General features: G+C 51.6%; 1 protein-coding gene across 2 annotated transcripts; it reads left to right on the top strand.

Moving 5' to 3' along the window:
- Positions 1–1,333: 1,333 nt before the first annotated feature.
- On the top strand, positions 1,334–19,921 carry METTL2A (methyltransferase 2A, tRNA N3-cytidine). Of its 2 annotated transcripts, none has more exons than XM_064174528.1 (9): positions 1,334–1,456; positions 4,545–4,636; positions 10,691–11,052; positions 13,196–13,245; positions 13,723–13,783; positions 15,970–16,109; positions 16,938–17,044; positions 17,937–18,002; positions 19,644–19,921. In XM_064174528.1, the coding sequence occupies exons 1-9, from the start codon at positions 1,368–1,370 to the stop codon at positions 19,793–19,795; spliced, it is 1,119 nt and encodes a 372-aa protein (XP_064030598.1). In that variant the 5' UTR covers positions 1,334–1,367; the 3' UTR covers positions 19,796–19,921. The 2 variants fall into 2 exon arrangements, with proteins under 2 accessions (XP_064030598.1, XP_064030599.1); XM_064174529.1 differs by lacking the exon at positions 1,334–1,456 and adding an exon at positions 8,066–8,277 and having other exon boundaries at positions 4,552–4,636.
- Positions 19,922–22,250: the final 2,329 nt, after the last annotated feature.

Here is a 22,250-nt window from a genome sequence, read left to right as displayed (position 1 = left end):
GCACTAAACACATCCCTGGGCTCTGTTTCACAGGACAATGACTCCCTTTTTTGTCTTCTACTTGCCAGCAGCAGAAGCTTAGGAACTGGCCAAGAAGTCTGGGCCAAGCACTTCCACCACATCATCTACATCTGCTCCTGGTCATGGAACACGTGCCAGGATCTGGTGTCAGCCTGGCCACAAGCTCTGCTGCCAGCAAAGGCTGTGAGGCAGGGGACAGCCATGGATGCCAGGTGAAGGCCATGGCTGAGTGTGGCCTTAGGATGCTTCTCAACATCTGCAGGGCTGGGGGCAATAGGATGGGGATAGACTCTTTCCAGTGCTTGAGCGTGTCCAGAGAAGGGCACCAAGGCTGGTGAGGAGGCTGGAGCAAGGGCACCAAGGCTGGAGGTGTTCAGCCTGGAGAAGAGGAGGCTCAGGGCAGACCTCATTGCTGTCTACAAGTACCTGACGGGAGGCTGCAGCCAGGTGGGGTTGAGCTCTTCTGTCAGGCAACCAGGGACAGAACAAGGGGACACAGACTCAAGATGTGCCAGGGCAGGTTCAGGCTGGATGTTAGTAGCCTCCTCTCCTCCAGGCTGCACACCCCCAGCTCCCCCAGCCTCTCCTCATAGGTGGTTCCATCTGAACAAGAGGAAAAACGTCTTTGGTGCAAGGGTGCTGGAGCCCTGAGCAGACCACCTAGAGAGGTTGTGGAGATTCCAACCCCCCCTCGCCATTGTGATCCTGGGCAAGCTGAGGCGGTGCCTCTGCTTTAGCAGGGGGGAGTTGGGCTGGATGATCTCCAGAGGTCCCCGGGCGCGACACCACCGCAGCCGGTGAGTGCTGGACAGCGGCAGCCGGGGCCGGACCTGCGCTCCCCGCGGTGCCGGAGTCGCGCCGGAGCCAGCGGCAGCAGCGGGCCCAGGGCCGCGGGGGTCGCTGCTGCCCCTGCCCTGCCCCTGCCCCTGCCCTTGCCCTTGCCCTGCCCTGCCCCTGCCCTGCCCCTGTCCCTGCCCCTGCACTGCCCCACACTGCCCCTGCCCTGCCCCTGCCCTGTCTCTGTCTGCCTCTGCCCCTGCCCCTGCCCTGCCCCGCCCCTGCCCTGCCCCTGCCCTGCCCCTGCACTGCCTCTGTCTCTGCCCCTGCCCCGCCCCTGCCCTGCCCCTGCACTGCCCTGCCCTGCCTCTCTTTCTGCCCCTCCTCTCCTCTCCCCTCCCCTGCCCCTGCCCTTGCCCCTGCCTCTGCCCCTGCCCTGCCCTCCGCGCGCTTCCCGCCACCACCCCACGTGACGGCCGCGCCCCTCACGTGACGGCCCCGCCCAGCCAGTCCTCTCTCGGGTCGGACGGCGCGCGGCTGCTTCCGGTTCCGGCGGTTGCCGGCCCACGATGGCGGCGCCCGGGCAGACACCGCCGCGGCGGCCTTTCGGGGGGCGCTTCCTCACCGACCCCGCCCGCCTCTTCCAGCACAACGCCTGGTGAGGCCGCTCGCCGCCGCCGCCTCCTCGGTGCCCGTTCCGGGTAGCCGGCGCTTTGCCGCCCACCGCGGAGAGGCCCGGGGGAGCCGGCCGGGGCGCTTCGGGGCGCTGCTACCCTGCGGTGCTCCTCTGACCGCGGTGCCCCTCTGTCCGCGCTGCCCCTCTGTCCGCCGTGCTCCTCTGTCCGCGGTGCCCCTCTGTCCGCGGTGCCCCTCTGTCCGCCGTGCTCCTCTGTCCGCGGTGCTCCTCTGTCCGCGGTGCCCCTCTGTCCGCGGTGCCCCTCTCTCTCTGTCCGCGCTGCCCCTCTCTCTGTCCGCGCTGCCCCTCTCTCTCCGCGCTGCCCCTCTCTCTCTCTCCGCGCTGCCCCTCTCTCTCTCTCCGCGCTGCCCCTCTCTCTCTCTCCGCGCTGCCCCTCTCTCTCTCTCCGCGCTGCCCCTCTCTCTCTCTCTCCGCGCTGCCCCTCTCTCTCTCTCTCCGCGCTGCCCCTCTCTCTCTCTCTCCGCGCTGCCCCTCTCTCTCTCTCCGCGCTGCCCCTCTCTCTCTCTCCGCGCTGCCCCTCTCTCTCTCCGCGGTGCATCTCTGCGCCCGGCCGCGGGGTTGGGCGGGACTGGCTGGGAGCGTTCCCCTCCTCGCCGCCCCGGCCCGCCGGGCTGTACCGAGCCGCGGTGTAGCGGCGCTGTCGGCGGCCGGAGGGGGCCAGCCCAGAGCCGTTCCGCGCTGCCTCAGGGGTGCGCGGCCGCGGGCGCTCTCCGTGCGCGGCTCTCCGGCTGGCCTCGGGGCTGCCCAGCGGGGTGGGTGCAGAACGGGCCCGGGGAGCTGCGGGCACGGGGCTGGCGGGCAGGCAGCGGGAGAGGCCGGCGGTGGGGGCTGGGCAGCCGCCGGCTGGAGCACTGCGGGAAGGGCTGGAGGTGCGGGTGGGCCCTGCCCGGTCAGTGAGCGGGGGGTGGGCGGTGAGCCTGCCTCGGCGCCTCCCGGAGCAAGCGGCATTCCCGAGGCACCTTCGGGAGAAGGAGGAGGTTTGCATCGCAGCAGTCTTTGCGTTGCTGGAGTTAGTGAAGTTCGGTGAGCTGCTGGCAGAACTCTCCAGCCCAGCTCCAGCTGTGTGTTTCCAGGCTGGATGTGGCTCTGCACAGCCTCATCTAGTGTGAGGTGTCCCTGCCCATCGCAGGGTGGGTGGAACTGGGTGATCCTTGTGGAATCAGCCAGGTTGGAAGAGAGCTCCAAGCTCAGCCAGCCCAACCTAGCACCCAGCTCTATCCAGTCAACCAGACCATGGCACTAAGTGCCTCATCCAGCTTTGTCTTGAGCACTTCCAGAGACAGTGACTCCACCACCTCCCTGGGCAGCCCATTGCAATGCCAGTCCCTCTCTCTGGGAAGAACTTCCTCCTAATGATTCTGTGCTGTGCATTACTCACTGATCCCTTGTGATGATTTGGGTGTTCCTCATCCCCCCACACTTTAGAAATCACCCAGACTAGTCTCAGCTGGCTCTGGGAACATAAATGAAGCTATTTATGTGGCTCTGGGAACATAAATGAGGCTATTTATTTGGCTCTGGGAATATAAATGAAGCTATTTATTTACAGCAGCACAATATACAAGCAGATATTTGCAGTATATGCAGTTATAGACAGAAATAGACAAGGTAAATGGTAATACAGAAACACAACAGCCCTCCCAGAGCCCCAGGAGGGGCTCTCAACCACCCCTGCACCTTCCCCTTGCCCCAGTCCCAAGGAGGAATGGAGGTTTGGCCAAAGAGGTTATGAAGCAAAGGTGGGTTAGGCCAAATGGAAGGTGAGGTTAGGGAGGAAGATGTTGCTCAGCCAGCAGCCAGAGCAAGAGAGAGTGAAAAATGGTGAGAGTGTTATCTAATGTTTTCCTTTCTTCTTCAGCAAGACTCTAAGGGGAGCAGACATCACCATTGTTTTCCTTTCACAGCCTATGATCTAGTTCTTCTCACCAAAACATTCTACCCTGCTTCAAACTAGCACAATCCCTTCGTGGAACAAAGACCATTTCACCCCTCTGCTGCCACAGGAAGCTGTCACTGTGAGGTGCTGCTTGGTGTTAGTTTGCAGCAGGAGGTGTTTGATGGAGAAAGCTGATTCCAGCTATGTAAAGCACCCAAATCCTCAGATTTGGTGGGAGCCAAAGGAATTGCCTTGGGTTTGATTGGTCCACTTTTGGTCTCTGGCTGCTATAACCCATTAAGAATTGGGAATGTTTCATTTGTAATAAAGCAGTCTGTGCATGTATCTGCTTGTGATTCCTTTTGGGTCTGTACTGTACCAAAGGTGTGTTCCAAAAGCATAGCCTCAGTGTTATTTACCTGGAGAAAACTCCTGGTAATGGTTTGGGTTTTTTTTTTTTAGGCTTGACATTTAAAAGTTTCTTCTGTGAGCTAATATCTAAAGACTAAATCCTCCTGAGGCCAGGATGGGGCTTATTGGCCTTTGTGTCCTGCTTTTCATTCACTTGTTTTAATGAAGAAAGGTCAAGTGAATCACTTTAATGACTCCACAACTGTGTGTGCACATTGCAGTTGTTAATATTTCTTAATGCTTTTAAGCTTCCTGCATATTTATTTTCCTATAATTGTATTTCATTTAACACTTTGCCTTCCCCATAACCCTGCTGCCTTTGTTGTTTTAACCTGAGAAAGAAGAGGCAGTTTCTTAAAGGCAGCTAAATCAGGTGGCCCTGGTTGATGTGTGCCAGCACCTCCCTAAGGGCAAGGGTCTTTCACCTTGTGACAATGGCAGCAGCTCTCCAGGGAGGCCTGATCCTTCTGGGTGCCCTCCTGGCTTTGGAGTAATGATTTATTTCCTCTGAACTTGAGGAGCAAATAGGGAAAAGGATTAGGGGGGAAGTCTGATGTCTCTTGCAGTGGTATCTTTTGTAGTGCTGCAGGTCGTGTAGAACCAGGAGCCATCTGTGCTGATTGCTGTTGTGCTGCTGCTCAGCTGGAGTTGGAGCTAGTGGGAAAGCTCAGCTGTGGGTTTGGAGGGCTGTCTGGGCCTTTCTTGTCCTTCTCTTTGGCCTACCATTCTCAGCTGAGTAGTTCATGTTGTTTCTCACAACAGGGATAATGTGGAGTGGTCAGAAGAGCAGGAAGCCAGTGCCAGGAGTAAAGTCCAAGAGAACAGCTCACAGCTATTGCCACAAGACAAACAAGGTACTTTGGGGTAGTTTGCTAATGCTGGGTCTTGACTTGGCCATCCAAGAGTGGCACAGTCTGAGCAGAGCTGCCTGAACATCATCATTCCTCCCTTTCCCCCCCTCTCCTGCATCGTGCAAAGTACATTCCCTCATTGTTGGTAATGAAAATTGGCAAAGGAGAAATCTTTCTGTTCATAATTTACCCCTCTGTGGCTTTTCCACCTTCTCCAGGCACTCATCCTGCTGGAGCAAGAGGCTTTGTTGGGAGGACTCATCTTGGGTTGAGTTTCTGTGTTTGTGCTGTGCATTTTTAGGTACTTCTTCAGACACTTTTTAGTGTTTTAGATCCTTTCAGATACTTTTTAAGGGTTCCTTGTTCAACAAAACGTTTTTCTTTGTAGTGTTACTGCTTCTGCTTGCTTCTGCTCTCTAAAGCTTAACTTCTAACACTCAATTGGTTTGCATGCTGTGGAGCTGTGCCTAGCTCAAGCCAAGTTTCTTTTCTTAAGGGAGTGCAATAGTGGCCATACCAAGTGGTATCTCTGCAGCACAACAGCTGTAGAGATACTACAGACAAGCTGTGTACACACAGCTTGACAGTGTTTAAATCAGAAGAGAAGTAATCAAGTCCAGCATCAGTAGGTTTGCAGATGACACCAAGCTAGGAGCAGCTGTGGATCTGTTGGAAGGTAGCAGAGCCCTGCAGAGAGACCTGGCCAGGCTGCATGGGTGGGCAGAGGCCAAGGGGAGGAGATTTAAGAAGGCCAAGTGCAGGGTTCTGCACTTTGGCCACAACAACCCCAAGCAACACTACAGGCTGGGGACTGAGTGTCTGGAAAGCAGCCAGGAGGAAAGGGACCTGGGGGTACTGATAGATAGTAGGCTGAAGATGAGGCAGCAGTGCCCAGGTGGCCAAGAGAGCCACTGGCATCCTGGGCTGCATCAGGAACAGTGTGGGCAGTAGGACAAGGGAGGTTCTTCTGCCCCTGTGCTCAGCACTGCTCAGGCCACACCTTGAGTGCTGTGTCCAGTTCTGGGCTCCTCCATTCAAGAGAGATGTTGAGGTGCTGGAAGGTGTCCAGAGAAGGGCAACAAAGCTGGTGAGGGGCCTGGAACACAAAGCCTATGAGGAGAGGCTGAGGGAGCTGGGGGTGTTTAGCCTGGAGAAGAGGAGGCTCAGGGCAGAGCTCATTGGTGTCTGCAACTACCTGAAGGGACATTGTAGCCACGTGGGGGTTGGGCTCTTCTCCCAGGCACCCAGCAATAGAACAAGGGGACACAGTCTCAAGTTGTGCCAGGTGAGGTATAGGCTGGGTGTTAGGAGGAAGTTGTTGGCAGAGAGAGTGATTGGCATTGGAATGGGCTGCCCAGGGAGGTGGGGGAGGCACTGTGCCTGGAGGTGTTCAAGAAAAGCCTGGATGAGGCACTTAGTGCCATGGTCTGGTTGACTGGACAAGGCTGGGTGCTAGGTTGGTCTGGATGATCTTGGAGGTCTCTTCCAACCTGGTTGATTCTATGTTAGTCTGGGCAAAGTGTTTTATCATTGGAGAGACAGAAAAGGGATCCCAGAAGTCTTTATTCCTCCAGTTTGGCTTAAAGGCCAAGCTGAAAGGCAAAGCTAACCTGACTCTGAGCTGAGCTAAAGGTAACAGAGCTGAAGCTGCTCTGAGCTGGTTAATAATGCTTCTTTCCTCCACGCTTGTGATATCATCCAGTCTTAAATGGTGGTGAAATGGATTGCTGTATGATTTGTAGATTCATAAAATGGTTTGAGCTGGAAGAGACCTTAAATGTCATCTAGTTCCAACCCCCTGCCATGGGCAGGGACACCTCTCACCAGCCCAGGTTGCTCAAGGCCTCATCCAGCCTGGCCTTCAACACCTCCAGGGAGGGGCATCCACAGCTTCCCTGAGCAACCTGTTCCGGTGTCTCCCCACCCTCACTGCCAAGAATTTCTTCCTCATCTCCAGTCTCAACCTCCCCTCTTCCAGCACAGAGCCATTGTCCTTTGTTCTATCACTGCAAGCCCTTGTAAGAAAGCCCCTCCCTGGCTCTCCCCTAGTCCTGTTCATGTACTAGAAGGCTGCTCTGAAGTCTCCCTGGAGCCCTCTCCAGGATGAAGAGCCCAAACTCCCTCAGCGCATCCCCATAGGGGAGGTTCTCCAGCCTTCAGATCATCTTCATGCCCCCTCTGGCCTTGCTCCAACATTTCCATGTCTTTGTCGTGTTGCCATCACCAGAACTGGGTGCAGTACTCCAGGTGGGGTCTCACAAGAGCAGAGGAGATGCTAAGAGGCAGAGACTTGCTTGATGCTGATAATGATGATGATGATGATGGTGGTGTTATTCCCTGCTGAGCCATGGGGTGGATCTGTTTGTTTGAATTAAATGGAGGGTGTCCTCTGTAAAGCCCTGCCGAACACTACTGGAGCTATTGAGACACTTCCCATATAGCTTCCAGTTGTGTTCACAATAGCTAATTTAATTAGCCCAAAGATCAAGCCTCCTAATTTCTTGGATTCCCAGAAGCACCCAGCAGTTTCCATTGTGGTGCCCATTGTGTGGAGGCCATTCTAAAATCTGGTTAACATTAAAGGATGCTGTCTGTCAGGCTTTGAGAACCTATATGCGAGGCTGAAGTGGTGGAGCAATTCGCTGGTGGAGCAGTTTGTCAGGTCCTCCTGATGTATTTCCCAGCGCGAACAATGCAGGCCAGTCAAATTTGGATGGTTGCTATTCAGCAGGAAGCCTGTGCAGACAATGGGATGGCTGAGACGTGGGGGAAGGCAGCCCAGCCAAATGTGCCTGCAGGGTCGAGTATTTTGAGCATCAGTGATGTCCCAAGCAGGAGAACAAAGAGAAGCTATTGGTCATTATGGCTGTATTATTCTGGGGGGCTTCTTGGGGCTGTCAGAATTTGTTCTGAAGAAGGAGAGAAGTTTCTGTGGGGTATGTTGAAGATATCTCTCCTGGCTGGGAACAAAGAAAGAAGTGGAAGAGATTTGGTTTGGGTTGTTTTTGTTTGTTTGTTTCCTTTTGAGGCTCCATAATTAGCCCCCCTCTTGCAATTCAGGGGGGGCTCTGCTTCTCTTCCTGTCTTTTGTCAGCTGTTACTTTTGTTTGTCCTTCTTCTGCCATGCGAAAGGGTGAGTATGGGCTTGGCTTTTGGGGTGTCCTTGTAAAGCTGAGCAGGAGTCCTTATCAAGCAGGTCTTAGGGGGGAGTCTGGCTTGCACCCCCACGTTCACCCATGTGAACTCCTACCACAAATAGGATCTTGAGGCAGCATTAGGGGAACTCTTCTGGCAGAAGTTGTGCAGGAAATCAGACTGAAAATTGGATATGGTCTCCTTAATTTTTGTTGCTTTATATCTCTTTCTTGCATGAGCTTTGTCAGCTGGCCCTGGACTTCTTGCATTTACTGTTTTGCTGATCCTTTCTTTCAGTGCTTTGTTAGCACCAGGCTATGAGGTGCACAATCTTTCAAGCTTCCACAGATGTGGACTGGAGCTTAGCAGCTGTTTGATAGCATCCAACAGAACTGCCCCATCATTTAACACAGGAGGAGCACAGTGCCATGTTCAGTGTGGTACTAAGGCAAAGACAAAACCTGCCTAATCCAAAATGCCTGGGCTGGAATTTAGCCCCAGCAGCTCAGGTGAGCATCGCGTTGCAGTCAGGCTGGTGTGGGGTTGTTAGGTGCAGAGAGCAGCAGGAATCGTGGGTTTGTTAGGTAAAAGAGCACTCCCAGCCCCAGCTGTCCCTGCTGGCTGGTGGAAGAGTGACAGCTCAGAAAGGACTACACCAGGGTATGGATCAGTAAAGCTTCTTCCTGTGACAGGAGCAGTCACTGAGTTCTATGCAGATAGTAAACTGACCCCACCCTGCTCACTACGAGCTGCAGCGAGAGCATGGCACAGACTTACTGCTCCAGTCTAGGGTCTGACAGGCAAATTTCTTTCAGCTTGAGGTTTAAGGACAAGGCTTCTTAAAAGGAGAAAATCCTTAGAGTTGAGGTAAAGAGATTATTTTTATATATAGCTCTTTGTGCTTCAGGGAATAGATCCTACTAAAAATATCCATAGGGCTGCCTTCTGGTTCTTTGTTAAAGCCATTTTTGTCTGGACCTGGCTGGGGCTGTGTACTTTTCCAGGTGTTCTTGGTTCATTTTACTGTTTCCCTTCAGACATCTTCTAAACACTTGTACACTTGGAAGCAAGGCTAATAACCTGCTGTTCAGATCCCAGTACTGATCTCCAGTTTAAAGAGTTCTGCTGGGTTTTTAACCCTACTCTGAGTACCTGTTGGAGAGAAGTTATCCATTCTCACAGATCCCAGTACTGGTCTCCAGTTTAAAGAGCTCTGCTGGGTTTTTAACCCTACTCTGAGTACCTGTTGAAGAGAAGTAATCAATTCTCACAGATCCCAGTACTGGTCTCCAGTTTAAAGAGCTCTGCTGGGTTTTTAACCCTACTCTGAGTACCTGTTGAAGAGAAGTAATCAATTCTCACAGATCCCAGTACTGATCTCCAGTGTAAAGAGTTCTGCTGGGTTTTTAACCCTACTTTGAGTACCTGTTGGGGAGAAGTTATCCATTCTCACATCCACTCCTGAACTGAGGCAGAGTCATTTGCATTCAGTAATGCACCTACTGCTGTGCAAAGCTGCCTGAGGACTTGAAGTGGGATCTCTGGCCCTGGATGTTAATGCCTCCAGGTAATTACAGGCACAGGCTGCTATAATTAGCTCTGGTTTGCCAGGACAGAGAATTCATCACATCAGTGAGAATTCAGGAAGCCAGTTCCAGTTGTAACTTCCCCTGGAAAAATGTACAGTTCCCCTAGAACTGGACTTGATCTGAAATCTGGCAAGGATATGCAAACAATTCTCTGGGTGACTCCAGCTTCCTTAGATCAGGGCTCTGTAAGAGTTCTTCCAGCTTTCTGTGATGCTGGAATGGGTCCACTGGAGGTGAAAATGATAGTGCTGGCTGCTGAAGTTAGTTCTTTTCAGTATCTTTAGGCTGTCCACCTTAGCTCTGCACTGTTGCTTTAATGGCAGTAGTCACTTCTGTTGATTTCCTTCTTGCTTTTGTTTCCTAAATGCTTGATGCTCTAAGCTTGCACAGAGCTGTGCTAAACAGAGCTGTGCTGTAGACTGGATTCCAGCAGTGCCTGTGTACAACCTCCTGCCCTGCAACTTTGGAGTGGTGCACAAATGCTAACTGAGCTTTCTACCAGGCTCAAATTGACTAAATTGACTTAGAGTTGACTAATTCTTCTGTTTCTCCTTCTGAAAGGAGATATAGCTGTTGAGCAGGAGCTCTTCAGCTCCAGGCAGCTGTAACAGAACTCCTTAGAAGTTCTAAGTGTTTGACACTTGGTGGCACAAGGCTCCCAATGAGTTCACAGAGTCACAGACTGTCAGGGGTTGGAGATCATCCAGTCCAACCCCTCTGCCAGAGCAGGTTCACCTACAGCAGGTTGCACAGGATGGTATCCAGAAGAGTTTTGAATGACTCCAGAGGTGGAGACTCCACAACCTCTCTGGGCAGCCTGTGCCAGTGCTCCATCAGCCTCAAAGCAAAGCTGCTCCTCATGTTTATATGGAACTTCCTATGTTCAAATTTGTGCCTATTATCTCTTGTCCTGTCACTGGGCAGCACTGAAAAAAACCTTGGCCATATGCTCCTGATGTCCACCCTCTAAGTATTGATAAGCATTGGTGAGCTGGAGAAGTTGGTGTCAGAAATGGGAGTAAAACTTGGATTTCCTCATTCCTGTCTCCTTCAGAGAGGCCTTTTCTGTTGCCAGCTTCCTTTAGATCCTACCAGGAGACAGACACTTGCCTCTTCTCTTTTCCCTTTTTCAGTCCTAAGAAAGTGATTGTGAGGAAGCAGGCTGAGGGTGTGGGGTGGCACAAGTGAACCAGAGGTGATTTTCAGTCAAGAACCTGACTTTTTGAAGTAGATCTATGAGTAGCTGCCTGCAGTGATCTTTCACTGTCTGAACTGGTTGAACTCGGGGACCTTTTGATTTGACTGCTGCTGCTGGTTTTGTTTGTGTTCACAGAGGACTATGAGGTGAATGCTAAGAGATACTGGGATGACTTCTATAAAATCCATGACAATGGCTTCTTCAAGGACAGGCACTGGCTCTTCACTGAATTTCCTGAGCTGGCACCTAACAGAAACCCAAAGCACAACAGGGATTCAGCGCCTGGATATGGCAACAAAGGAGAATCCAACCAGGAAGGACTGGGAAGCTGTGAAAATGGACATTGTTCACTGGAAACCAGGGCAGAGAATCAGTTAAACCTGCTAAAGGGCACACCTGAGATCTGCACAGAAGAAGGAGCTGCACAGAAGGATACTGAGCTGAGTCAGAGTGGTGGAGGTTACCCAGGGTCATCCGCATCTTACCGCATACTAGAGGTAACGGCTGCAAAACAGAGGGTCCCACACCAAACAGTCCCTTCTAGCAGAGGCAGAGTGACAGGGACATAAAATAGCTATTGGCAAACAGGAAGTGAAGGAGATGATTGCCTCAAGTCAATAAAATGCAAAACAAACCCCAAAACAACAGAGGACAGCTTAGAACTGAAGGCAGCTTAGAACCTGTCCTACGAGGACAGGCTGAGGGAGCTGGGGTTGTTCAGCCTGGAGAAGAGAAGACTCCAGGGAGACCTTGGAGCAGCCTGCCAATACCTGAAGGGGGCTACAAGAAGGATGGAGAGAGTTTCCAGAGGTCTGCAGTGACAGGACAAGGGACAATGGTTTCAAACTAGAGCAGAGCAGCTTTAGATTGGATGTTAGGAAAAAGTTCTGCACCGTGAGGGTGCTGGAACACTGCAACAGGTTGCCCAGGGAGGTGGTTGAGGCCCCATCCTTGGAGATATTCAAAGTCAGGCTCAACAGAGCTCTGGGCAACCTGATCCAGTTGAGGATGTCCCTGCTGACTGCAGAGGGGTTGGACTAGATGCCCTTTGGGGTTCACTTCCAACCAAAACCATTCTGATTCCATAATTTGGTTGGGATGCTTTTGGTCTAGGCTGTGAATCAGCAGAGCACAGGAAACATAGGAAGCTTCCAAGTTGAAAAGACAAACTGTTACTCTCAGATGTTGAAACCTGCACTTTAAAAGTCTTCTTTTGAAGAAGCTGATTCCTTTCCTTTTCAAGTTCTCCCCTGTCATTTATGTTTGGCATGTTTGTGCTGACTCTTTTGTCTTGGGAGGTGTGAAACAAGTAATGAAACCAAGGCTGTAAAGATGCTGCTTGGTTTGTTGCCTATGGCCCACGTAATAACAAGAAATCTCAGGCTAATACAGGATTTGTCCTAGAAATGCCTGTAGGATTAATAAATATTTAACTCCTGACAGCTGGCAGTGTCCTTTTGCTCTGCTGCCTCAGCTTTGGTCATTGTAGATACAAGGTTTTAAATGCTTTTATTTAATCTGAGGCTTTGAGACCTCCTCAGTCTTTGATGTTCTTGTCTCACTGTGGCTTTCCTGTCTCACCTGAGCACTGTCAGTAGTATCTGTTGCTGCAAGCCATCACTGCTCTCTTCAGTTTTACTGATTCCTTCAGCTTTCAAAGGCAAATTCCCCCAGCCTAGTCGTGTGAGCCATCTTCACATGGGAACAAGCAGAAGGGAAAATAAGGCAGGATCACTGTAGGCCTAGTTTGAGCTTGAGAAAGAGCCATCTAGTGAAGGAAGCTCTGGAACAGCAGGATGCCATTAGAGTAAAGCAAACTTCTTTCTCTGTTGCTCTGATTCTCAGTGGAAGTGAATGCAACTAATCCTGGCCTTTGCCAGGGCTTCAGTGACTCATCCTGGTTGTTATGCTTGGGATTCCAGCAATAACAGTTTTCAAATGAATAACAATGCACAGCCTGGTAGAAAGAGCTCTGCAAGGACTGGCTTAGTGATTGCCCACAAATGCTTACAGCTGAGCCTGCTCCTTAGAGCTGAACATCTTCACATCCTGCAGTAAGATGTGCAGTGGTCACTGCAGTGCTCAGGTGCACTGCAGTTGTTACAGATGCACAGATGGCACTGGCTTGGAAGGGACCTTCAAAGCTCATCTTGGTCTAGTTGGCTGGATAGGGCTGGGTGATAGGTTGGACTGGATGATCTTGGAGGTCTCTTCCAGCCTGGTTGATTCTATGATTGTCCAATCCCCCTGCAGTCAGCAGGGACACCTCCAGCTAGACCAGGCTGCCCAGGGCCACGTCAAGTCTGATCTTGAATGTGTCCAGGAGTGGGACCCCAGCCTCATCCCTGGGCAGCCTGTGCCAGCATCTCACCACCCTCCTTGTGCAGAACCTCCTCCTGATGTCCAACCCAAATCTCCCCTGCTCCAGTATCAAACCATTGCCCTCACCCTGTCCCCAGAGGCCCTTCTTGTAGGTCCCCTTCAGATATTGAAATGCTTCTATGAGGTCTGTGGGGAGCCTTCTCTTAAGCAGGATTTGCTCTTTGCTGCATGGCTGTGGAGAGCTGATGTGAAATGAGCTGCATGGGGCACGCTGAGGAAATGATTTTCACTGTGTGTCCCTCTGCTGTGTTTGTGCAGGTTGGCTGTGGTGCTGGAAATACAGTCTTCCCAATTTTACAAACCAATAAGTAAGTAGAGTCCTCAGCAGGTTTTTACCTGCATGGTTTACCAGCCTCTGAAAAACCAACTGGCAGAGCATTGCAGTGTTCTTAGATGATCTGGGAGAAAGGCCAGAGGCAAATGGGGCTATTACCATCTGCAGCTTCATATGATTGTGTTCTGAGCTGAGGAATCTTTGGTCTTAGAATGCAACCAGCAAAACATGCTGCAACTTTATCTGCCTCATTCTGAAAGCATTTTCAGCCAGGCCTTAGTGCCTCTCCTTTTTCAGGTGGGAAAAGAAGCCAGTTCCAAATGTGAACAACTGAAGCTTAAAGGAGCAATGAGATCCACCAGATTTTGGAGGAGACAGACCAAAGCCCAGGATTTTTGGCTCCCCAGTCTGTGCTCTGTGTATTTGATCCACTTCTGTAGTTTCTGTGAACCACTTGTAAATCAAAATACCACTTTGTTTGCTTCATACCAATTTCTTTCCTTTCTTGCAGTGACCCAGGCCTTTTTGTTTACTGCTGTGATTTTTCTACAGCAGCTGTGGATCTAGTCCAGGTAAGCTCAGTGGTGAGGCAGGGATGTAGGAGGGTACACGGTGCCAATTGCACATGAACCCAAATGCATCGCAGCAGCCACCAGCTGCTTGGCTGTGCTGGCAGCTTTCTCTTCTTAGAGCAGCCACCAGCTGCCTGGCTGTGTTGGCAGCTTTCTTTTCTTAGCCAGCCCTTCTGCTGACCCTTGCACTGCAAAATCAGGGAAACAAAGCCAGCAGAGGTTGGAGAAATGGGGGAAGTTGGAGCTCTCCAAACATCCCATCGACAGCAGATAAGTCAGCCAGATTTTGTTTGCCCCCTGGTTGGCAGCATCCTTTCTAAATCCAGGGCTCTTTTAGCTGAGTAACTGCTGATCCTTGGAAAGAGCCAAGCTGGGTTTTAACAGGAAGTAGAGCTGGGTTTGGTTTGTGTGTGCATTGCTGTGAGAGCAATTTCTGGGAACGTGAACTAGTTGCTTTTGCAACTTCACAGAGAGAGTGATTTGCCATTGGAATGGGCTGCGCAAGGAGGTGGTGGAGTCACCATCCCTGCAGGTATCACAGTATCACCAAGGTTGGAAGAGACCTCATAGATCATCAAGTCCAACCCTTTAGCACAGAGCTCAAGGCCAGACCATGGCACCAAGTGCCACGTCCAGTCCTGCCTTGAACAGCTCCAGGGACGGCGACTCCACCACCTCCCCGGGCAGCCCATTCCAGTGTCCAATGACTCTCTCAGGGAAGAACTTTCTCCTCACCTCCAGCCTAAATTTCCCCTGGCACAGCTTGAGGCTGTGTCCTCTTGTTCTGGTGCTGGCCACCTGAGAGAAGAGAGCAACCTCCTCCTGGCTACAACCTCCCCTCAAGTAGTTGTAGACAGCAATAAGGTCTCCCCTGAGTCTCCTCTTCTCCAGGCTAACCAATCCCAGCTCCCTGAGCCTCTCCTCGTAGGGCTTGTGCTCAAGAAAAACCTGGATGAGGCACTTAGTGCCGTGGTCTGGTTGACTGGATAGGGCTGGGTGCTAGGTTGGTCTGGATGAGCTTGGAGGTCTCTTCCAATCTGGTTGATTCTATGATTCTATGCACAGACAGCTGAGGAGGGACACTGTGGTCTGTGGAGCAGGAGGCTGGAATTTAGTCAAAGGACAAACACTGCTACCAATTTTCAGGTCAGGATAGAAGTGAGAATGTGTGAAGTATCAAATGTAATCAGTCCCTTGGTGAGGGAGCCCAGCAGCAGAGGCAGGTTGCCATCTCATCCTCTTACAGTGACACAAGCACTGTTCAGAGAGGCTATTCCAAGTCATAGCAGCAGCTTTGGGAAAGTACAGAACTCCTTCTAGAAGTCTAAATATGATTTTTATGAGCATAACCCTGGGCAGCCAGGTCTGATTTGTGGCATATAAGGAGAAGTCTGCTTGTACCTGAAATGAATCTTGATTTCAGTGATGCAGAGAGAGGCCCTGACACTCACTGTTGTAAAGCTTAACAGTGTAAATCCTGCTCTTCTTACCACTAGTAGTGGAAAATCTGACCTTAGAATTGCAGTAATCCCTCAGCCCAGTGCTGAAGTTTTGTCACTGCTGATTGTCTGCATGTAGCAAGTCCAAAGCTCTTTGTAAATCTCCTTAGGGTGTTTATTCTTCACATTTCCCCTCTGTTCCTATCCACAGAACCTATCTGCCTTAGTCCAGTGAGGCTGAAACAGATCTCTGGACACACACCATAATAGTCAGGTCTCACATACTTAAAAAGCCATTAAGAAAAGGAGGCTGAGGGGAGAGATTCTCACTCTCTAGAACTGCTTAGAAAGTAGGGAGGTGGAGGTTGGTCTCTTCTCACAAGTCACAACTGATAGGACAAGAGGAAATGGCATGAAGTTGCACAGGGGGAGGTTTAGATTGGACATTAGGAAAAACTTCTGTACTGAAAGGGTTCTCCAAGACTGCCACAGGCTGCCCAGGGAAGTGTTTGAATCCCCTCTCCCTAGAGGTATGTGAAGCCATGCAGATGTGGTGCTCCAGGATATGGTGCAGTAGTGACTCTGGAAGTGTTACATAATGGTTGGACTTGATGATCTTGGAGGTCTTTTCCAGCAGTAGTGATTCTGTGTGTAGTAAGGAAGGTTAAAATGCTTCCATGTCTGGGTAATTCATCTTGAGATCAAGGTCTGCTGCTAATGCTCTGATTTCTCTCCTCTTAAATACAGAACAATGCAGAATATGACTCTTCTCGCTGCTTTGCCTTTGTCCATGACCTGTGCAATGACCAAAGTCCTTTCCCCATGCCAGATGAGAGCCTTGATGTTGTCATTCTTATCTTTGTCCTCTCAGCCATTCTCCCAGAGAAGTAAGTTTTAACAATTCCTTCTGGTTGCAGAAGATAATCCATACAGAGCTGGAGCTCTTCGTTAGTAGCTGGGCTGGTTGTGGCTTCTCACATCAAGGCAAATGCAAGTTTGCTCTGTGCCTGCTCCAGTTTTTCACTAAGCCTCTGAAAAGGAAAGTTGCAGGTGTTTGGCTGTTACAAATTCTGTCACAGGATAGGTGTGACCTTGAGGTGCTAAGTGCCTATAGCTGGGGTTGAACTGGATGACCTTTAGAAGTCCCTTCCAACCCAATCCATTCTGTGATCTGCCTGAGGTCACAGTTGCTGTTCTGAATCCCAGCTACTCGTTTGTGGACAATGTTGCTGCTGGAATTTAAGGCTCTGGGGCTAGATTTCATTTCTCCTATGGGAGGTGACCCAAAGGGTCAGAAAACAGTGCAAGTAAGTGCTGTGATCTTAATGTGGCAGCGACAGCCACACTGACTCTGAATGGTTTTGTTCCCTTTGCTTTTATTTCACAGTTCAAGTTCACTTCTGACTTGTTTTACAGGAACCAGTGGAAATCATTCTGTAATTAGTAAGAGAGAGCAGCTAATCCCTGCTGTGGCAGCCTCAGTTATTGCTGTAGGGGAAGGGAAAAAAAAAGCAGCAGAATGAGGGAGTGTCAGGAATAAGGCAGCCAAATAAACTCAACCCACCTCAGTCTGAAGGAGCTCAGAGAAGCGCTGGGTTTTGGTAGCTCCTCTAGGAAGCTGGAACGTGTAAAGCTTGGTATCTTCTCTTGGGCAAGGAGGCTTAGGAAGCAGAGCCCAGTTTGCAGGGTGTTGAATGGTTCTGTCCTCTCCTCAGGATGCAGGGTGTTGTCAGCAGGCTGAGTCGCCTTCTGAAGCCAGGAGGGGTGATTCTGTTACGAGACTACGGCCGCTACGATCTGGCACAGCTTCGCTTTAAGAAAGGTATCCTCCTGCCCCCTGGGGACCATTACCAGAGTGGGGAAAAGGACCTGGGAGTCCTGCTGGGCAAAAGGATGATTGTGAGCCAGCAGTGTGCCCTCGTGGCCAAGGAGGCACCAAGGGGTGCATCAAAATGAGCATAGCCAGCAGGTTGAGGGAGGTTCTGCTGCCCCTCCACTCTGCCCTGGTGAGACCACATCTGGAGTGTTGCGTCCAGTTTTGGGCTCCCCTGTTCGAGAAGGGCAAGGACTTGCTGGAGAGGGTACAGCAAAGGGCTAGAAAGATGCTGAGGGCTCTGGAACACATCTGTGATGAGGAAAGACTTGAGAGAGTTTGGACTTTTTAGTCTGGAAAAGAGCAGCCTGAGGTGGGATCTTAACAATGCTGATCCAATGATCTCTTTGAGCCCCTTCCAACACCTAACATCTGTGCTCCTGTGATCAATACTTCAGGGGTGGGTGTCAGGAGAATGGGAGCAGCTTTTCTTCAGTGGTGCCCAGGGGTAACAAGCACAAACTTGAAGATGAGAAGTTCCATCTGAACACGAGGAGGAACTTCTGTAATTTAAAGGTGATGGAACCCTGGAACAAGCTGCCCAGAGAGGTGGTGGAGTCTCCATGTCTGGAGACGTTGCAAACCTACCTGCATGCATTCCTGTGTGATCCTGCTTTGGTTGGGGGGGGGTTGGACTCAGTGATCTCCAGAGATCCTTTCCAACTCCTAACACTCTGTGATTGTCTGGTAGCTAATAGATGATGCTTCTCTGGAGTGGGCTCTATCCTGGTTAGGAAGCAGCTTCAGCACAGTGTGCACTGAGAGAAGTTCCTCTTGTTGCATGGCAGTTGTTGATTTTGAAATGCTGTTTGGTAACTTCTTGAATCAATCTTGCCCTTAGGACAGTGCCTGTCTGATAACTTCTATGTGAGAGGTGATGGCACCAGAGTCTACTTCTTCACACAAGGTAGGAGGCTAGAAAGCATCCCTCTGTCTCTCCTCACCTCACATCTCTGTGTCCTCAAGTCTGGCCACTAACTCTTTCCAGGTGAGATGTTATGTGCACGGGGACCTGGAGTTGCCACTTGCTGATGCAAATGTCACAGAATGGTGGGAGTTGGAAGTGACCTCTGGACATGATCTAGTCCAGCCTCCCTGCTTTAGCAGGGTCACTCAGAGTAGGTTTCATGGTGAATTCCTTAGAGGGAAATCCTTCTAAAGAAGGACCAGGGTGTGTGCTACACAGGGGTGGAATTGGTGGAGCTTTCCTTGAATGTTGTTGCCTGCAGAGGGTGGGGTGAGATGGACACCACTCGAAGAAACTTCTCTTGACTTTACTGCTCTGCTACGAGGAAATAAGAAGGGTGTGGTTCAGCCTGGAGCCCAGGCAGCCTCTCCAGTTCTGCTGCTGCTGCTTGGTGCTCAGGAGGGGTTGCATTCTCCCTGCTTATCACCAGTTGCACCTCCAGTCACTTCCTCCGTGGGCCCCTCTGCATGATCGGTTTCAGAGCAGTGGCACAACTGCACCAAACCCTCCTCTGCCCCTCTGCCCTTGTTTGCCACAACAGAATTGGTGTTCAGGGCATGTTTGGCAAAGGTTCCACGATGGCAAGCATCTGATAAAGGAGCACAAGCTGGGACCTGTTAGCTCTTTTCTGCAGAAGCTCCACAGAAATCACGTGCTGCCAGGCTGCAGCCCAACAAGCTCTCTGCTGCTCAGCAGGGCCTGGGCTGGCTTTGCCCTGGGCCAGTGACTGGGGCACCAGGATGCTGATTTGCTTGGTCAGGAATCCCTGCCAGTGTAAGTGGTGCAGCCTCCAGGGCTCTTGGTGCTTTGATTTGGCCCCAACAGGGTGTGGTTTTTAAAGGATTTTTGTTTTCCCAAACTTAACCTTAATGAATCCCTTTCCCCTCCAGCCAGTACAGCACAGATCTTACTGCCACCTTTTAATAGTGTTGGTCTGATCCTGTTCTTTGCTCCTGCAGATTGTGGAATTCCTCTGGAGAGAGGAGAAGGGGGAGGGGATGAATCTGTCCCTACTCACTAGGAGGTGCTCCTTTAATGGGTCACCAGAGGCAATGCCCTTGTCTGAAACTGCTGCTGCTGTCTCTTTGTCACGTCTCTGTAATCTTAGTTGTCCTCCCAGTGATTATTTCCTTCCTTAGCAGCAGGTAAACTCGAGGGGAACTGGAGAAACTGGGATCTTAATCCCCTAGGTAGTGCAGGAGTTGAGTCATAGAACACAGGACACATCTGATTGGAAGAGACCTCCAAGCTCATCCAGTCCAACCCTCGACCCAGCGCTGAAGGCTCAGCACTAAACCATGGCCCTAAGCACCGGGTCCACAGGCTGCTTAAACACCTTCAGGGATGGTCACTCCAGCACTGCCCTGAGCAGACCATTCCAATGTTTAGGAACCCTTTCAGTGAAGAAATATGTCCTGAGATCCAGCCTGAACCTCCCCTGTCTGCTCTTCACTTTTCCCTGCCGGAGTGAGACCATGAGCTTCCTCTGGCCCATCTTTCAGCAGAGTTCAGTCCTCAGTGTGAGCAGGTATCAGTGAAATGAAAGGATGTCATCCTCCATCTCCTTCTCTTTGCTTGCAGATGAGTTAGATGATCTCTTCACCACAGCTGGGCTGGAGAAGATCCAGAATCTGGTGGACCGGCGACTGCAAGTGAACCGCGGGAAGCAAATGACGATGTACCGGGTCTGGATCCAGTGCAAGTACTGCAGGCCTGCTGCCCCCCAGCTCTGAGGGCACAGGCCCTCTTCTCAGACTGGAGCCTCTTCATCACCATCTTCAGTGATTCCCTCCTCCTGGCGAGCTGTGGTTTGAGGGAGCTCAGCCTACACAGGACCTCACAGTATCACAGTATCACAGTATCACCAAGGTTGGAAGAGACCTCACAGATCATCAAGTCCAACCCTTTACCACAGTGCCCAAGGCTAGACCATGGCACCAAGTGCCACATCCAACCTTGCCTTGAACTGCCCCAGGGACGACGACTCCACCACCTCCCCAGGCAGCCCATTCCAGTGCCTAATGACTCTCTCAGTGAAGAACTTTCTCCTCACCTCGAGCCGAAATTTCCCCTGGCGCAGCCTGAGGCTGTGTCCTCTTGTTCTGGAGCTGGCCACCTGAGAGAAGAGAGCAACCTCCTCCTGGCCACAACCGCCCCTCAGGTAGTTGTAGACAGCAATAAGGTCACCCCTGAGCCTCCTCTTCTCCAGGCTAAACAACCCCAGCTCCCTAAGCCTCTCCTCGTAGGGCTTGTGCTCAAGGCCTCTCACCAGCCTCGTCGCCCTTCTCTGGACACGCTCAAGCATCTCAGTGTCCTTCCTAAACTGGGGGGCCCAGAACTGAACGCAGTACTCGAGGTGTGGTCTGACCAGTGCAGAGTACAGGGGCAGAATGACCTCCCTGCTCCTGCTGACCACACCACTCCTGATACAAGCCAGGATGCCACTGGCTCTCTTGGCCACCTGGGCACACTGCTGGCTCATGTTCAGGCGGGTATCAATCAGTACCCCCAGATCCCTCTCTGTCTGGCTGCTCTCCAGCCACTCCGACCCCAGCCTGTATCTCTGCATGGGGTTGTTGTGGCCAAAGTGCAGCACCCTGCACTTTGAGCTATTGAACCCCATCCCATTGGCCTCTGCCCATCTGTGCAGGCGGTCAAGGTCCCGCTGCAGAGCCCTTCTGCCCTCCAGCTCAGTCACATCTGCCCCCAGCTTAGTGTCATCTGCAAACTTGCTGATGACTGACTCGATGCCCTCATCCAGATCATCTATGAAGATGTTAAAGAGGATGGGGCCCAGCACTGATCCCTGAGGGACACCACTAGTGACTGGCCGCCAGCTGGATGTGGCACCATTCACCACCACTCTCTGGGTCCGGCCCTCCAGCCAGTTCCTAACCCAGCACAGAGTGTTACCATCCAAGCCGCGGGTTGACAGCTTAGCCAGCAGTTTGCTGTGGGGGACAGTGTCAAAGGCCTTGCTGAAGTCCAGATAGACCACATCCACAGGCCTCCCCACATCCACCAAGCGGGTCACCTGATCATAGAAGGAGATCAGGTTAGAAAGGCAGGATCTGCCCTTCCTAAACCCATGCTGGCTGGACCTGAGATCTTTGCCATCCCTCAGGTGCGCAGTTATTGGCCCCAAGAGAACCTGCTCCATCAGTTTCCCTGGCACTGAGGTCAGGCTGACGGGTCTGTAGTTCCCAGGTTCCTCCATCCGACCCTTTTTGTGGATGGGGACCACGTTAGCCATTTTCCAGTCTCCTGGAACCTCTCCGGTGAGCCAGGACTGCTGGAAAATGATGGAGAGTGGCTTGGCCAGCTCAGCTGCCAGCTCTCTCAGCACCCTGGGATGGATCCCATCTGGTCCCATGGACTTGTGGGTGTCCAGATGGCTCAGCAGGTCCTGAACTAATTCCTCATGAATTTCCAGGGGAACACACTGCTCCCCGACCCCATCCCCCAGTTTAAGAGGCCATTTGCATCCTCCTCCTCTCTCCTTACTGTTGAAAACTGAGGCAAAGAAGGCATTCAGGACCTCTGCCTTTGCTTCATCATCAGTTATAGTGTTCCCCTCCTGGTCCAGTAAGGAGTGGAGGGTCTTCTTGCCCTTCCTTTTAGCATTGATAAATTTATAAAAGTGTTTTTTGTTAAATTTCACGGAAGTGGCCAGCCTAAGTTCTAGCTGAGCCTTAGCCTCTCTAATTTTTCTCCTACATAGTCTGGCTACCTCCTTAAACACATCAGGAGAAGCCTTCCCCTCCTTCCAGAGGCGATACACCCTCTTTTTCTCCCCCACTTCCTTCAGGAGCTCTTTGCTCATCCAGGCTGGTCGCCTCCCCCTGCGGCTCATCTTTCGGCATGTGGGAACTGCCAGTTCCTGTGCCTTCAAGAGCTCCTGTTTAAAGTAAGTCCAACCATCCTGGACCCCTTTGTTCTCAAGAACTGCTGCCCAGGGGACATTGGAAATAAGTTCCTTGAGCAAATTGAAGTTTGCCCTCCTAAAGTCCAAGGTGTAGGTTTTGTTGAGGTGCCTCCCTACCTCCCTGTATATTGAAAACTCCACTAACTCGTGGTCGCTACACCCTAGGCAGCCTCCCACTATCACATCTCCTACCAGCCCTTCTCTGTTGGAGAGCAGCAGGTCAAGCTGAGCTTGACCCCTAGTAGGCTCGTTTAACAGTTGAG

The sequence above is a fragment of the Pogoniulus pusillus genome, chromosome 40, assembly GCF_015220805.1.
Source record: "Pogoniulus pusillus isolate bPogPus1 chromosome 40, bPogPus1.pri, whole genome shotgun sequence".
Taxonomy (NCBI): Eukaryota; Metazoa; Chordata; class Aves; order Piciformes; family Lybiidae; genus Pogoniulus; species Pogoniulus pusillus.
This window is presented reverse-complemented; position numbering and strand designations above follow the sequence as displayed.